General features: G+C 41.5%; 1 protein-coding gene across 1 annotated transcript; it reads left to right on the forward strand.

Moving 5' to 3' along the window:
* The first annotated feature begins 10589 nt into the window (after positions 1-10589).
* ZCCHC9 (zinc finger CCHC-type containing 9) lies at positions 10590-16784 on the forward strand. Its single transcript, XM_071731304.1, has 5 exons — positions 10590-11046; positions 12112-12262; positions 12507-12599; positions 13689-13757; positions 15787-16784. The coding sequence occupies exons 1-5, from the start codon at positions 10708-10710 to the stop codon at positions 15900-15902; spliced, it is 768 nt and encodes a 255-aa protein (XP_071587405.1). The 5' UTR covers positions 10590-10707; the 3' UTR covers positions 15903-16784.
* Positions 16785-17478: the final 694 nt, after the last annotated feature.

Genomic DNA, 17478 nt, shown 5'->3' on the forward strand with positions numbered 1-17478 from the left:
TGTCTCCTTAGATGCCTGGTGGTACTTGTAGAAGCCAAGTGCACCTGGTGTGCTCTTGGATGCACCCAATACAATGACTGGTATGTGTTTTTGTGGGGACTGCTTCCCTTCCTTTCTTGGTTGGTGGTAAGGAAAATACTACCTCAGGAATGAAAAAAGCAAAATCTCTAATTCTATCCTGCATTTGCACTTATGGCCATACTTATCAAGTCTCCTACAGGCACCCTATTTTCATTCACTCCTCTCCAGCACCTGTCCAGGCAGCCAAAATCTGCCATCCTGAGGGGCAGCTGCTGTGAAATGGTCATTGCTTTTTCAGTATCAATTGGACACCATGGTGAGTTCATCAGTTAATGAGTAAGCAGCTGCATGTGCCTTCAGTCTCTGAAGTCTACCACTTAATCTGTCATCAGGAAATCAATGGTGTCTCTGCATGGGAGCTTTCTCTTCTCTGTCCAAGACTGGTCAGCACATTAAATTCTTTACCATGCCATCCCAAGTCCTCATAATTTTTAACTCCTGGAAAACTCAGTTCTCAGCTGTTTTCCCTCCTGTTTCCATTTCTGTCCTGTGGCCTTGGGCTGCAATAAGATGGCCCAAAAATGATCAGGAAAATGAGTTTGCTCATACTCTGCATCCAATGTAAACCTGCCCAGTGTGGCCTGTCCCACTCTTCCCTTGCAGTTTTTGGGCACCAGGCTCTGCTAGCCTTTCTTCATCAAAGTGCCTTAGGAAATACTGCCATGCTCAGACTGTTCCACATGGTGAGAAAGTTGGTGGAAAGAAAAAAATAGAAGACACTAACAGTCCCATTCATAATTTCTTTTTTTGCATGTTGAAACATAGTCCATATTTCACAGTAGTCAAATTCGAAACACCAGTTGGCAGGAAAAAAAAAGAAGTCAAAACCTGCTGTGATGCATGGGCTGTCTGCATTGCTGTTGAGCAGTGAGTGGTATCGGCAGAAGTTTCTGGTCTGTTTGGGCAGGAAAATGACACTGCTGAAGTTCCCATTGCTCCTGTAGGTATGGATATGTCTAGGACATGCAGCCCAGTGGTGCTGAACTGCTGCTCTGGAGCCCATTGCAGCACCTTGAGCAATGCCAGTCTAGTTTATAAAACTCCTGCAGAGTAAGGTCTGAGAAAAGATTGAGAATACATTTATTATTTTAATTTCCATGAGGTAGTAACTTCCCTAACAAAGCATCCATCACCAGAAACCTCTCAGCTGACATCTACTGTACAATGCCAGACTGGTGCAAAGCCCATTTAGAAGGTTTTTTCAGTGAGTCATATATGAAGAACTGTGACTGAATAGCTAGGCCACAACCAGCTACAGACTAGAAGTCACAACTGGAAGTTTACAGAGAACTAGATGGTGAATTAGCAGCTCTTGGAAATCAGCGGCATGGTGGGCTCATTCTTGCTCAGGGGAGCATATTCAGTGGCCTGGAGGATCCATATGATTGATGTTTCATTGCCATTAATGTTGGGTACACTCCCTAGAACTTCGCTACTAGCTGTATTAGTGGTCATTAAATAATAGCAACTCTGGGGGAAGGAAAGGGAATTCTACTGATTTCATGGTCAAATAAGTAAAACTGTAAAGACTTCACTACTAGCTCTTCAGATTATACCTTCTACTTGCTTTTCTCCTGCTGACCTGCAAACTGACTATAGACAGCAGTAGAAACTCTAGTTGGCAGGAGTTCAGTAACAGAATTCCCAAGGTGTTGATATTGGAGCTGATGATACTGGTTTAATACCTTAAATAATGACCTGGATGATGGGGTGCATTACATACTCAGCCTGTTCACTTCTGGTGCTAAATAAGAGAGAGCAGCTGGTAAATTGGAGAGCAGAGCTGCTCCTCAGAGGTCATTTGGCTGTAGAAATGAGCTGACAGACAGCTCATGAAGCTCAAAACAGCTAAGAGGCAAAGTCATGCACCTGGGAGAGGACAATATCATGCAAAAGCACAAGCTGGGGGACAACTGGGTAGAAAGCAGCTAAGACTTTTGCAAAGACTTAGCATCCTGGTGGACAGCAAGCTGAACATGGGTTGGTAGTATGCCCATACTGGGGTTTGTTGCATGGATTTGGTCAGTCTGGAGAACAAAAGGCTAAGGGGAAATCTCACTGCTGCCTAGATCAGATGAGGAGAGATGTGCAAGACTCTTCTTGGAGAAGCACAGGATAAGAGGCAACAAGACACTAGGTGGGACTGGACATTACAGTTAGATATTAGGAAGACTCTGCTTAGGAAGACTATGAGGGTAGTCAAACATTGCAACCCACTCGGAGACACTCAAAAGTCAAGGAACAAGGTAATGAACAATCTGCTGCTTTAGTGTGGGGTGTGTTGGACCTGATCACCTCTAGACTACACAATTCCATGATACTGTGACTGTATCAGATACTGCAAAATGCCTGCAGATGAGTAAATAAACCAGAGAAATGCTCTAACCATGCTGTGCTTTAACCAAACATGGAATCATAGGCCTGCAAAAAATAAGTAAACTTATTATAAGTAAGTAAGATAAGTAAGTAAGATCAAACTTATCTCTGTTATGATTAAACTGTGGGTTTCTCTGCATTGCTGGCTTCAAAGTGTGTCCTTCATAATTAAAATACCCTTCCTTGTGTGGGCTTTTCATAAAACCTTGTTATTTGCCTTCAACATTTTTTCCTTCTTCAATCTTTCTCATTCTCCATGACCTTTATGCTACCAGGAAAAGTAACTCAGCTGATTAATATGAATGAATTCTTCATTCTGCTTCACCATTTCATATTTTAAATGAAACTTGGCCAGTCTCCTCTCCATTGACGTTATGCTGGACATCTTTACTTAGTCCTACTCCATCATTACAGTCCTCAGACCTGTTTACTGTCTTTTTGTTCTGTGATTATCTCCAAACCAAGGGCAACCTGGGGCCAGGAGGTGTGGGGAGTCTGTTGCTGTAAACTTTCCATGATGCTCAAATGTTGCAACACCGCAGGTGCACTGTTTCCAGAGGATATGCTCTAGTGAACAGCTGTAGCATCAAAAAAACCCAAAAAACAAAAAAACAACCTGAAAGGTTATCGGGCAAAAAAAAGAGAATTATACAGATTATGATTCAATAAGAAAATCTTAAGGGATAAAAAGCTGGGTTGCTGTACTAACCCTAGAAATATGATATTGCTTCTTGCCTTATCATATTTAGTTTTCTCATGCCACTGATTTTGCTCTGCTGAAATACTTTTCTGCCAATAAAATTCCTTCCTGATAGATTCTGACCTGATTTTCTATAAGCCTTTGGATTGATTAAGTACTCCAAGAAGAGCTATATGCTGTGCCTGGAGTACTTTTATAATCTTGACAAACACATCAGTGACTAGGGAACAGAAAAAGTAATGCCCCATCAAAGCCTAACAGTGGTCCCTCAGGCATCTCATGCAGGGTGAGGACTGGAGAGGAGTCAGCCATTAGAGGATAAGGGCACTGTACTCTCAGTTCTACCAGAAATGGACAATGACTTTACAAAAGGGGCCTCTGTACAACAGGGAATGCATTCATCTGTGTTTAAACTGCCTAACAAATACTGCTCTGACAATAAACAGCTTGTCTAAATGGCCAGAGTGATGGTAATTAACTGTGTTGATTCGTATTTGCATCATAAGGGCACCAAAGGTGCTCAGGAAGCTGAAGATCCTTTCATCTGTGAATTACAAAGATGTTAACATTAACGACAGACCTTTTTCAAGGCATACACAAGGTAAAGGGGACACAAAACAGGGGATGAGAGGGACACAGGCTGAAAGCACAGAGGAGAAGAGCCAAGGAAAACAGAAGTTAGGCAATGCTTAGACAGTTAGGAGCATAATTACATATACTGGGAGATTAAAGCATGGGTACATAAGTGGAATTATTTGTGCCACACCTGAATGTTTGGAGCTGTGTGGAAGACATACAGAGGTTCACTCCGAGAAAGCCAGCTCTTTGCAACAAGCCCATGGCCTGGCTAAGAAGCACTGTGAATAAACTGGAAATCCAGGGGAGGCTCAAATGTGAAGTCAGGAGAGGCACTAGAGGCTGCACCAAGGTGAGGGAGGCAGGAAATCCGAGCCCAGGGCATGGGGGATGATCTCCAGCAGGTGTGGGGCTGCCTTGGGAGAATGCAGGGAAAGCTTCAGGGCAACAGACCCAAAGAAAGAGAAAAACATGGACATGCTCCACAAAGAGGTTTAAGGCTTTCCTGTACTTGATAACTAGACTTGGTAATACATGCAAAAGACAAATTTCTGTATATGCTGAATATGAGCTGTTAGTACAGAAAAGCAGCAAGTCAGTGGAGGACTTAGTGCAAAACTGTCTTTTTTCCCTGACACATACAATGTAATTTGTCCTATAGCAACATCAGAGTGGCTGGAGACTGATCTACTATGATATCTTCAAAATCTGCCTTTATTCCATGCACTGGTGTTCACATAACTCATGGAAAGAGCAAACAAAATTCATGCCTTGCCAGGAAGGTTCCATATAATAAAGATTTTGGCAGGTGGGTCTCCATGCACTGAACTGATTTATTGTCTGAAAACTGATTTAAAAGCTAAAGGCCCAAGCCTGTAGCTAAGACAGTTGTAATTGATTTTGCTCTTGATACCTTACACCCAAAAATCTTTTGCTAACAAAAAATGACTAGACAGGCTCCGAGAGTTCAGGGAACTGTCACTCTTAAAATAACAATGCAGACCTGAACAGGCCTGATGTATTTTTCTCTGGAAATATATATATATATATATATATATATATATAAAGACATTAGATAACACACAGAAGGAATTACACCTAATATTTACATGCAGAATTATATAACTAATAAGATTTGTCAGAATGGAATCTAAGACCTGCTGAAACAATTTCATTTTTCTGTGGTAATGACTTTTACAGTTTGCCTTCAACTTAAAAATTAATTAAAAGATTAAAGACTTTAAATAGTAATTTCTTCTACTTGCAAGGATGTCTGAAGATACGACATACAGAGGTGCACTATGTATAGAACAGAAGTCCTACCAAGTCGAGTCTTCCAAGAGGGTACATACATTCATCTACTGCACAACATATTGTTGTTGGTTCATATCACTTTTTTGACTCATTCAATAAAAATTATTATAGAAGACTGGGCTCCTAATAAGAAAATACCAGCTATATTACAATACTATGTTTATTAGTAAATGGAAATGAGCATACATTTTGTTCACCTAGCCAATCTTCTGGGAACTCAGATGGATCCAAGAGTGTCTTAGACAAAGGGCAAGATGAGTTAATTAATTTTAGTTCATTTTGTACACATGTATTCTTTTTTTAAATGAAAATGTTGTCTATAAGTTTTCTGTCTATGCCTTTATTAAAGTACATGTTTTAGCTCTCATTCCAGTTCTATAGCTCTGCTTTCTGGGCTAGAATTTCCTTTCAGTTATATTGATGGTCATTTGGCAACAGCAGCATGAACAGAATTATCAGGAACATATCAGCATCATGGACACCAGTGATACCCACAATAAAAATAATTACTATCTGTATTTTTAAAGTTTAAACTGGTCCATGTGTTTAAAAGAGTACCCTCCCAGCTAAATCTGTATCACCAAATATGGAGATACTTACCTATACATTTATCTGGAGATGGATTTCCCTCCTCCAAGCCAGAGCACCCTTTTAACCCCAAACCATTCCAGAAAGCAAAGATAAATCACTAATTCCAAAAGTGAGCAGCAAATCTTGAAAATGTGTCAAGGTGCCTAACTCAAACAGGAGTCAAACACCAGGTGCCTAAACATGAGCTTGTTATCCAAATGCCTTCGGGTTTAAAGGTACTGATCATTTGGCTGGTATTCAGCAAATAACTGTGTGTCTGGACTACTGGCAATTTTGAATTTTTCAGTAAAAATGAGGGATTTGTAGTTTTAATGTTGTACTGGAATAAAAGAAATGAATACGACCGAAAAGATCAGAAGCATGGAGCATCCTTACTTGCTGCTTAGCATGCCTGTATTTGTATGCTTGCTTCTGCTTGTATTTTTAGATTGTTGATTTTCCTTTACTCTGTGAAACACAGCAGGTTTATTCAAAATACAGCCAATAGTGTAGATGGAAGAGCCCCCTGCAGCCATATGTATGCTAGTGAACTGCAGAGGATAATCCATTCTTCATTCTTTTGTATCTTCAACTCTGTGATATTAAGATGTTAGCTAAAGTGCAGTTCTGTGAAATTTAAGTTTAAAGTCATACAGTTGCTCCCTGTGTGTTTCTGGAAAACCAAAAATTATGTTCTGTAAGAAAACAACATTTTCTTAATGAGTTGTCATCAAAACCAGCAACAGGGGAAACTCTTGTGCTATCATAAGAATATGTATCTAAAAACCATGCTTGAGCCACATTTTCTATATTTTTTTTATATAGAAATAGTAAATAGCATTGTTTCTTTGCAATATAAATTAAATTAATTTATTAATTTAATAAATTAATTTATTAATTAATTCATAATTAAATGAATTAGCTGGCCACAGGGTAACCTTTAACCTTTTGCTCATCCAGGCACATATGCACTTGCATAAACACAAACTTTTAAATATGTGATTTAATCCAGCAACATACGTCAGTAGATTGAGCAACAGATTTAAGCACTCATTAAATACCCATTAAAATCCATGGATATTTGAATATTGAATACAGTATATGCAGTTGTGTAATATGAACAAGAAGGGGCAGAAAAAGAAAAAAAAAAAAAAAAAGAAAAAAGAAAAGAAAAAAAGATTGGTAATCTGTTTAGTTTATAGTGAATAAATCAAAGTAAACCACTGGGCAGAAGGCCTCAGAATACTGCAGACAGAAAATAATTTAAGCAGACAAAGGCCTTACTTTTTTTGCTTTCTCTCCCCAGGCTTAAATAAAAATTAAAACAACCAGGCAAATGTCACCCTGACACTTTGGCAAGTGGTATTAACTATCCAAACAACAAAGGCAAAAAAGTGTGAAGACACCATCAGTCATATGTATGTACAACTAAAGCCTCTGGTATATCTTCAGTAAGCAAAATTCTTCTTGGGGGTTGAGGATTATGAATGTCATCCAGAACAAAATCAAAGTCACTTGCCAAGCTTCATAAAGAACTTGATGCTGTGACTAATTCAGCTTCACGGTTGTGTCTGTATCGAATGTCAGACTACAGGGACATCTTGATACTCTGTTTCCAATTTGCTGCAGTCTTTTTTGGGTGCCCCCCAGCATACACCCCCCAGCTGCATTTTGTAAAGGAGCTGCAGAATATCAGTGATAACCCAGGGTTTGCAGGAAGACTTTTTACACTTGGTAGTCCCCCAGGATTTCTGACCAGCACATACTTCTTTCCCTTGTGGATTTTTCACTCCCTTGAACCTCCATCACAGGCCCTGTGTGGCATTGAACCACTCTCATTTTTTGTGCCAGCTCTTCCCAAGATGTGCTTCTTTCAGATTCGCAGTCACAATCTAAGACAGCTCCTACAGACAGGGACTGAAGAACATCAAGTCAGTCCTTGGATCATGCTAAAATAATGGGTGAACAAAAGAAACAAAAATGAACTGTATTTGAAGGAGAGGGAAGGATTCGCACATGTTCCTCTTTCTTTGGTTACTAACATGAAGTGATTCAAACCATAATTATTCCAGGAGATTTCATCTTGATTTACTGAAGATGCTACAGGACCCACTGGTCCAGATTTTCAGTTCTGTTGTCTCAAGTCTTCAATGCATTTTATGTTTGTGAGAGAAAGTCTCATTAAGAGACCCATTAGACTGCGCTTCTACAAACATGGTGCTGCGGACAGGCAATTTGGTGTCTCTTAGTAAAATATGAAAAAAAAGACAACAAATTTTACAAAGATTTGCAAGACTGGTGTCCTGCTCACTTTTCAGCTGCTGCTGGGAATGGCAGAGCTCCCAGCTGACTAATATCACAGTGGAACAAACTAAACCAGCACAAATTTAAACGTGGTCACTCTCACGGAAGTCACATTTGTGAAGGAAATACTGTCTTGTTGATTTAGTAGAAAAGTATTAAACAGCCTTTTCCACTCCTAAGGGCCATGGATCCTGCCTAGACACATAAACACAAAATTTGAGCTCTCGAAAAGAAATTGGCACATTTTATACTTCAAGAGAACAGGAAACAAAGCGAGTCCCCTCTAATTTGTCCTGCTTATGCTGTTCTTAGCTTTTCCCTGCACTCATTCCCATATCCAGCACGGTGACTGATGACCTGTCTGTTGTGAGCTCAGCAAGGAGGAAAGAGGAGTCTGCAGCAAAACAAAAACCTGCACTGAAGTGAAACCAGTGAGCAGCACGCATGCTGTCTCTACTTAGTGAAAATTAGCTGATAGACAGACAGACATACATATATAGATGTAACTAAATGTATTATTTTCTTTCCTTTTGACAGGTAAATCAATCCGTACTCATTGTAATATGTAAAATTAATCTGGCCACATACACTGCATACAGATTAGCAAGCATTTCACCCCAGATCCTTAAAAAAAAAAACCCTTAACAACCATCTAAAAACCTAACCCAGCAATACACAGCTACTCATAAAACACAGCCTAACAAAGACACAGTGTACATATACCTGTAAGGTATGTGATGTATGGTGGCCATGGGATCCTCAATTGCCTTTTTCCTCCTCCCCTTGGGCCAGCTTTGTTTCTCCCAGTAGCCCTTTCTGGCTGTATGAATCAGATTTGACTCTCTATTCTAACCTACAGGGTTGCAGGAACCAGGACCTCATGCTTTGACTGAGATGTAACCACACTGGCAAGTTATTTTTTTTCAAATTTATAAATGAAATCCTGATTCTTTCTGATTTAATTTCCGTGCTTATTAGCAGTGACTCTTAGATGGCATTTATCAATTATTTTTACCTGCAGCAAATGCACTCTTACAGTTCTTGTATCTCTAGTTGTTCTTGATGGAAACGACGCAGTTCAACAGCAAAACCAACGCACGCTTTGTGCATACCCCCCTCTAGTGGACATAAAACCCCCCAAAAATCAGAAAAATAAAGCGAAGAAATTTCTCAAGGGGACACAAATACTAAGGATAATTAATAGAGAAGGGACAGTGCCCTACTGCCCTTATAAAATCAGCTCGAGATCACCAGGAAGGAGATGAAGATCTAGTGGAGCTAAAAATATAATAAACATAAGACTGTCTTGAGAAAAAAAAAATAAAAAATCTTTCTGGATTCGTAAACATTTATATAATTGCTAAGCAGGGGCCTCTAACAACACAGTCCTGGAGGTTTGTGAACCTTAAGGGAATGGTTTGGAGAGCAAAACATGTCATAAATTATCTTTCAAAAAGCCATCCTCTTTGAGAAAGCCTGATGTAAAATTTTCATCTGACGATTTGGATCAGCTTCACTGCTGTGTAACTGAGTTAGGGACTAATTCAGTGCCCCAGCACTACTCCTGGGGAAAGAGGGAACTCCATCTACACTTGACTGACTTTACTGAGCAACAGGAGCATTAAAGTGGTGCAGCAGCACCCACACAACCCCTCGTCTGCAGAAGGCCTGGGATAAAACCCTGGAGCATGTCAAACCATGCTGGTGTCAGAACTGTGAGACAGCAGCTGCCTCAGGATGGAACCGGCAAAGAACAGGGCCCAGGGTGAGGAGTGTGGCACAGGCACCATGAAGCAAGCCCAGCAGTGGCAGTGCCCCAGCCTCAGCAGCTCTGTGGCACCCTGGCAATGTCACCCTGTGCTGTATATGGGGACAGCACTCACCTACAGACTGTGACACAGGAGCCAGGCTGGCACTGGGTGCTGCACTGTGTCACTCTGAGGAGCTGCTGGCAGATGGGCTGCACCCCGAGATTGATTGCAGGGCACTCCTGACACCCCTGGTGATCCTTACAGCTCCCCCAGCAGCTCCTTGGGCACCACTGCGTCACACAGTCCTTTTACACCTGCAGTGAAGAACAATTTGGCACTGGCACAGGTTGCCCAAAGAAGTGGTGGAAGCCTGGAAGTTTTTAAGGCCAGGCTGGACAGGGCTCTGAGTAACCTGATCTGGTGGGAGGTGTCCCTGCCCATGGCAGGGGGATTGGAACTGGGTGATCTTAAAGTTCCCTTCTAACCCTAAAAATTCTATGATTCTATGAAGAAGTCAGAACTTCTTCGGAAGAGGGCTAAGGAGCCTTCTGAAGTGCCTTCACAAACGGCAGACACGCACACCGTGGGCACGACTGCTTCAACAAAGCGATGCAGCAAACAACCTCACACACATCACTGTTAACCAGGAGGTGAGAACACCAGGGAAACACCGCACCCCAGTGGCTCGCCTCAGTACGGGAGCACCGGGACTGCAAGTGCTCGCTGGGCTTCCAGCAGAGGCCGAAAGCCGCTCCCAGTCCCCACCACCTCTCCGCCTCTCTGGGGAGGTGCTTGGCCCTCTCCCACCCCTCAGCTGCCGGCCCGGCCCCTCCCGCTCCTCTCAGCACCGCCTCACCCGCCGCTGCTCCGCCCCAAGATGGCGGCGGGGGGAAGAGACGCCGGGGCTGGGCTTGCCAGGAGCTGACGCCACTACCGGCGCGCGGCGAAAGGTCGGTACTGCTGAGGCGGGGTGGTGGAGTTCGGGTCCCACAGAACCGGGTCGGTTGCCGGGCTCTCCCCAGCGGCTGCCCCACCATGACCAGGTGGGCTCGCCGGAGCGGCGGTTCCGGTGAAAAGGCGCTGAATGCAACCCCCTGGGAGGAGATGGTGAGCGGCCCCGAGGGGTCCCAGGGCCGGTCCAGCGCTCTCTCCCTGAAGAAGGAGGAAGAGAAGAGGAAGAAGAAGAGTAAGAAGAAAAAGGAGTATCTGAACGAAGACGTTAACGGGTTCGCGGCGTACCTGCAGCAGAGTTCGCGGGGAGGAGAGGTGTCTGAGGTGGCCAGCGCTGAGCTGGAGGTGGCCATAGCCCTGAGGAAGGAGAAGCGGCGGGAGGACAGGAGGCTGAAGAGGCAAGAGAAGAAGAAAAACGCCATGGTGAGTTTCGCCTCGGGACATGGAGGTTTTGCCCGTCCCTGGCAACTTTTTAAAAACTCAGGGAAAGCTCTGTGTGGAAAAAGCAGATGCCTTATTCTTTACGGGTCCTGCAAAGGGACGTTGCAAGTTAGTAAAGTGGCTTAAAGGATCTCATCTTTGAAACAAGCAATGAATTTCAGGCTTAGCCTTTCAGTTGAACGGTTCTCCTACTACCCTTTGAGTCTGTAGTCACTGTTATCTCTTGGGTGAAATTAATTACACTGCATTTGTGTATGGGATTCATCACCACAGTGCTCTTGCTTCTTGTTTTGAGGCCTCTTTCTACATTGTCTTCTGCTTGAGAATTGCAGTGAGGTTCCCAACAGATTCTAGTGAGACCGTCTGAATCTGCTACCTCAGCACGAACTTAGGCACCCATAGTAAACTTCTGCTGAATATATTCTGGGAACATGGTAAAGAGAATCACTGCTAACTTACCCGAGATGCCCAAGGTCTTTATGAGTGAATTGTAGGAGTGGTGTAACATCATTTTCATTTACACAAGCACGTACTGCAGTAGTACTTACAGAGCTTGGGGAGTGGTGCTGTGCTGGTAGTCACAATCAACTGTTAGTGTTCATCTCAGTTCTCAGTGGATATCCCACGTGGTGTGGTGTTGGTGGAGGCACAGAAGTACCCATAATAATGCAATTTAGTGGTGCCAGCCCCTGACAGTAACTTTGAGACAGGCTGTTTTATTTAGCTGTTTATTCCCTGAGGAGAAAATCTCTTGATATGTTCGTCTGCTAAAAAGCTGGAAGGTCTTATTAGACTGTGATTTTGCAAGTTCTTGACTGTTGTTCACAGAACCTTGTTTGTTTATTTATTATTGGTACAGTAACTTCATTTGTCAATACTAGAGGTACACATTTGATAGCATCCTCAAGGTTTTAGCCAAGGGAAGCAGTGATCTATAGGTGATAGTCAGGAGTAAGTGAATTCTTCAGTAATATTACCTGTAAGTGCTGTGTTTTGCTATGTGAACTGCCCATGAAAATGCTTATAAGTTAATTTTTATTTCCAAAGGTATGCTTCCACTGTAGAGAACCTGGTCATGGTGTTGCTGATTGTCCTGCTGTACTTGCAAGTGAAGAAATGGGCACAGGAATCTGTTACCGTTGTGGCTCCACAGAACATGACATCAGCAAATGCAAAGCAAAAGTAGATCCAGCTGTTGGTATGTCTCAGAGGTTTATTTTTTGAGGTGCTTTCTTCTGAAACACACACCGTGTTTTAGCAATCTGAATGTTCAGAGGAGAGAGGCTAATGTGTTCAAAGGGCTACAGTATTACAACAGTGAGCCTAATGGTGTAAGAGACAGTTCATAGTAAAGCAGCACAGATTTATATTGTAGCTAGAGTGTGTTCACAGTCATCTGTAACTTTCTTAGTGTGATTCATAAACTCTGTGGAATTTTGCAGGGGCATTTCCATATGCTAAATGTTTCATCTGTGGTGAGATGGGGCATCTTTCAAGGTCATGTCCAGATAATCCCAAGGGACTGTATGCTGAAGGTGAGTGTACTGATTTACTAAATGCAAAGCACATTTTTCATACCTACCTGCTACAGAGAAAAGTAACATTGCAAATGAATGAGGATCCAATTAAAAGGAATTTTTGAATATATTTTACTCTTAGCAGAAGCAGATTAATTCGGGGTAATTTTGGAAATTTAGTGTTAATGATGGCTACATAGGGATTTCTGTTTAATATGTAAGTTTAGTGTTAAACTAGATGAGATGCAAAATGAGAGAACTTCCTTGTTGCAATTTCAAGAGGTAGACAAAATCTTAAAAGGCTGTATATATGTAGTCAGTGTGTAATTAAATGCACATATGCCAAAGTATGAGGTAAAGTCATAATCTCATGCTATAACTAAAGACCTTGGGAGGTGTTCCTATGATATTTTCCTTGGAAAGTGAAGATTACCACATTGTTGAGAAATCTAAGTTTGAAGTTTTCACTCGGATTCTGCTCTCCCTGCTTTCTCCATTGGCACCAATAAATATCATCCTGTCTCCCAGCACAAGCTTGAGGTCTTGCAAACTCAAAGGAGTGTCTTAAACAGTTAAATTGGAAGAAGAATCACTTCAGAGTCATTGCTCTTCTGCTTTCAGTGTTTGGACTGTGAATGGCATTTGTATCATATCTCAGTAAGTGTAGCCACATTACCTGTCTCTCAGCAGTTTCTGTTAATTTCCAAACTTCCTTTGAATAACTGAATTTCAGCAGAAGTCAACTTTTTTCTCAAAAACAGAGCTTTAGACAAATCAGAAATACTCAGTATGTGGTGACTGGAGTTTATATTCTGTGGTGCTTTACAGAGCAGTGAGGTTACAAACAGCTCTTCCAGTCCATCAGAGACACACAGGCAGAGGAATCTGTGCTTCCAGGTGTATCCACTCCAAGATGTGGCATTATTGTGTCTAGGAGAGCAGCCCTGTCCTTCAGGACATTTCCTTATCACATTGACAGGTTGTCACTACAGAAAACCAGAACAAGATTTTTCACTATAGGTACAAGAGCAAAATAGTGTAGTGGCGTTGGTTTGTGTTTGGTGTTTGCTGTTAGTTTGGTTTTGTAACAACTTCCCTCTTTAACAGGTGGTGGCTGCAGACTTTGTGGCTCTGTGGAGCACTTCAGAAAAGACTGCCCAGAAAAACAGAATGCAGGTAAGATGCAGGGAAGTGTCCTGAGTGTGAGTATAGAGTTGAGTAATGTTTATTTACTGCTTTGCCAGACTTTTATCAAGAAAAAGGGGTTTGAGAAGAGAACTTACAAACAGCAAATGTGACTTTAGCGTATGAATACTTAATTATGGGGTATTTGGAGGAGATGAAGTAGCAATCCAAAACTTCAACTTTCCATTTAAAAAAAAAATCAAGGTATTCATGCTGCTGTTCACAACTTTAGCAGCTGTAGAAAAAAAATGGTTTCTTCTCTGAGGGCTTCCGTGTGAACTGGTGGAGCTGAATATAATGTTGCAGGTACTGTCAGCTTGTAAAAACTGCATGTGCAGGTAATTAGTTGAGGATGGGAGAGAAAGGAGACAGGTGATATATTTGTTAGATTCACCAGCTAGTAAGCTGTTTAGTTACATGTTCTTCAGTTACCTGTGCAGGTAGAAAAACTGCTCAATACACAAAAAAACCTGTGCTAAGGAAAGCAATATCATCAATCAAGCGTTGGTTCTGTTACTGAAGTAGTGACGCATTTGTGCATTTTTCTACCTTGCATTTTCTATTTTTCTACTTTTGCTGTATCTGATCTTATATATGATGTTGTTGATTCTGTAATGTTCTAGATCTATGCTGCTTTGCTAGCTTAGAACAAGTGAGATTTAGACTTAACTGGCATGACAATTTTCTTACGAAAAAGAAGACACTTTAATAAAAATTTCTCCAAACACAGCCATAGCAGATTTTTTGGCAGTGCCCCCTACACCCTCAGTGGAGCTGATACCAGTAACATAATCCTCTTGGATTTCCACATGCCACATTAATGGCAAATGATGTTTGTTTGGTTAACACTTGGAAGTCACAAACCTGTACAGATGCTGTAGGAGAAAAGAAACATTTGTAGGGAATGGCGTTGCTGAAAGCTGTTACTGGGAAATAGCAGTCTCAGCTCTCAGTGCAATCTAGTGCAAGCCTTTCTGCTTCGTGGCAGTAGGGCTCTAAATTAAATGTGAAGCAGATCTAGAATTTTTTTCCACCTTGTTGTTTTTTTTTTTTAAGAAGTTTTATGTCTGAAATGAAGACTGACAACTGCTGTTCAATTTCCTAAAGGGCATCTTGGTCTTCACACTGATGTTTCAAAACCAGTATTGCTGGTTAAAAAGAGTTGCAATAATTGGAACTGTGACAACATTGTCACAGTTTTGTCACAGTATTGTCACAATATTCACATATGAGACAGCATGTTACAAAGACACATTGTCATTCTTTAGAATCAGTCAGCATCATGAATAGCTGTTTTAAACTGCAGGAGGATAGGTGACAGCTAGCAAAGAAGCTTAGGCAGTACAGTTGATAATTTATTCAGGTGTAGTTATTTGGCCTGCTTTAATATACAGAAGTGAATCCAGGTAAACATTGATTTTAGCTATGTGGTATTCTTGGTATGATAATGATTTGATTTGTTGCTCTCAAGATGAGGTTGTCATTTTCTTCAGAAAAGAAATACCAGCTGGTTAACCAGTGCTTTCTCTAGGAAAGGGGTGCAAATTGTTCAAAATAGCATTTAATCAGCAAAAGGATGATGTTGATTATATGCAGGGCTGTGAGCTGGAGAATGTAAATTTTGCTCTGTTCCTCCTCAGGCTTAGTTTTTTATTCTGAACAATTGAGAAGGTATCTAATTTGTATCCATGCTTGACTTATTCTGAAATCTTCATTGTAAGAGTTGTTTGGGCTTGCATGAGAGCTAATGTATCAAATGCATACTCTTTGCATATTTCTTTGTACAGTCAAATAGCAGAAAACAAGTAGTAATGATTTCTGAACCCTGACAGTCTCCATGGGGGAAGAAAGGGAGTTTAAACTGCCTTAAAAACACAAGATAAAAGAAAAAAAGTTGTGTAAGGCAAACTGGCTTCAGAGCTAGACCAGGCAGATATTTGGTGAGTTAATGCCTCAAATGAAAGTGTCATAAAATGGTGGAGCTTAACCTTTCCATAATCTCTTGTCTCTCCCTCTGCAGATCAGGTGACAGTGGGCCGATGGGCCACTGGAATGAGCGCAGATTATGAAGAAATTACAGACACACCGAAGCTGCAAAAACCCAAACTGAAAGTACCCAAAATCATTACTTTTTGAAGACTCTTGATTCTAAACCACAGATATCCTGAAGTGCTTCACTCCAGAGTAGCGACTACATGAAGTGGAATGCTGGTTCCACAAAGTCAAGCAGACTGCTGCTGCTAAATTATTTTTTTGTCCCTCATCATATTTCCAGTTTACTTCCCAGACTCTCCCAGCTTAATGAAAAGCTGGTAACAACAGAAATACAGCAAGTGGATATTTTATTTTTATATATTTCTGCCAAAATACTGCATGACCTCTGATTGACATTCCTTCTCACTGCCAGCTCTATGAAGACAGAATTGGCTGCTTCAACAAGAATCAAGTTGCAGTTGCCAAGGAGGGTTATGTGCTTTTTATTGTGGAGGTTTATGACCACTGGATAATAGTGGTCGGGACTGTTGCCTTAAAAGTGCAGCTTTTACATATCAGAGATGAACACAATCATGCTGATCTTTAAGAGTGTTTCTCTGTTTGAAAGGGATTGTGGGTATTTTCTAAAAGGTTGTCTTGGTTTCTGGGTTGGTTTTGCCTTCTTTTAGGGAGAATTGATTTCTTTCTCTGTATGTACCAGCTTTAGCAGTGAAGTTACCAAGTAAAATTTACAGCCTGTAGAGCTTTGTTATGCAATTCCTCCTACTCATGGTAGGTCAGGTAAAATATGCACATTCATTAGCCTGGTTCTTTATATGTTTTGGGTTGTTTGAATATTTGTTCACTGATAGAAACAGAGTCATGCCTTCCTCTGATCCCCATGTTGAAATACACCTGAAAAGAGTTGAAGAGCAAGTGAGCAGCTTGCTTTTATTCTTGCAGTTTATTCTTTCATGGAAAGTGTTTAAAAATCTTCAGTCTTTCTGTCTCTTGGTGAGTGGGAGTAAATTTTGGTTTACATTACACATGCCTCCTTAAGGGCAGATTTATTTATTTTAAAGTGGATACTGCACCCTGAAAAATGGGAGCCTTTGAAAAACATATTTTAAAAGTTACAAAACAAACTTAAACCCCTGCAATTAAAGTACTGTAGCAGCTCAACCTGTGCAGCCTACAGTGGTAGGCTTTCACTTCCAGCTGATCGATTCCCCTGAGATGAACACTGAAGCACTGTGTTTCTGGAGAGCACCTCAAGCTCCTCTCACATCATGGAATCACAGAATGTCAGGTTGGAAGGGATTTAAGGATCATCTGGTCCAACCCTTCATAGAATCATAGAATCATAGAATTAGCCGGGTTGGAAGGGACCTCAGAGATCATCAAGTCCAACCCTTGACCCACCGGAGCAGTTGCCAGACCATGGCACTGAGTGCCACATCCAGTCTTTTTTTAAATGTCTCCAGGGACGGAGAATCTACCACCTCACCGGGCAGTCCATTCCATTGCCTAATCACCCTCTCCGTGAAGAAATTCTTTCTAATATCTAACCTAAACCTCCCCTGGCACAACTTAAGACTGTGTCCTCTTGTCTTGTTGAAGGTTGTCTGTGAAAAGAGTCCAGCTCCCACCTGGCTCCAACCTCCTTTCAGGTAGTTGTAGACAGCAATGAGGTCTCCCCTGAGCCTCCTCTTCTTCAGGCTGAACAGCCCCAGCTCTC

The sequence above is a fragment of the Heliangelus exortis genome, chromosome Z, assembly GCF_036169615.1.
Source record: "Heliangelus exortis chromosome Z, bHelExo1.hap1, whole genome shotgun sequence".
NCBI classification, from domain to species: domain Eukaryota; kingdom Metazoa; phylum Chordata; class Aves; order Apodiformes; family Trochilidae; genus Heliangelus; species Heliangelus exortis.

Excerpts from the sequence above, each read along its gene's own strand:
- ZCCHC9 (XM_071731304.1), top strand. The coding sequence starts at position 10,708 with ATGACCAGGTGGGCTCGCCGGAGCGGCGGTTCCGGTGAAAAGGCGCTG. Across the intron at positions 12,263-12,506 it reads AAAAGTAGATCCAGCTGTTG|GGGCATTTCCATATGCTAAA; the intron begins GTATGTCTCAGA and ends GGAATTTTGCAG. Across the intron at positions 13,758-15,786 it reads CCCAGAAAAACAGAATGCAG|ATCAGGTGACAGTGGGCCGA; the intron begins GTAAGATGCAGG and ends CTCCCTCTGCAG.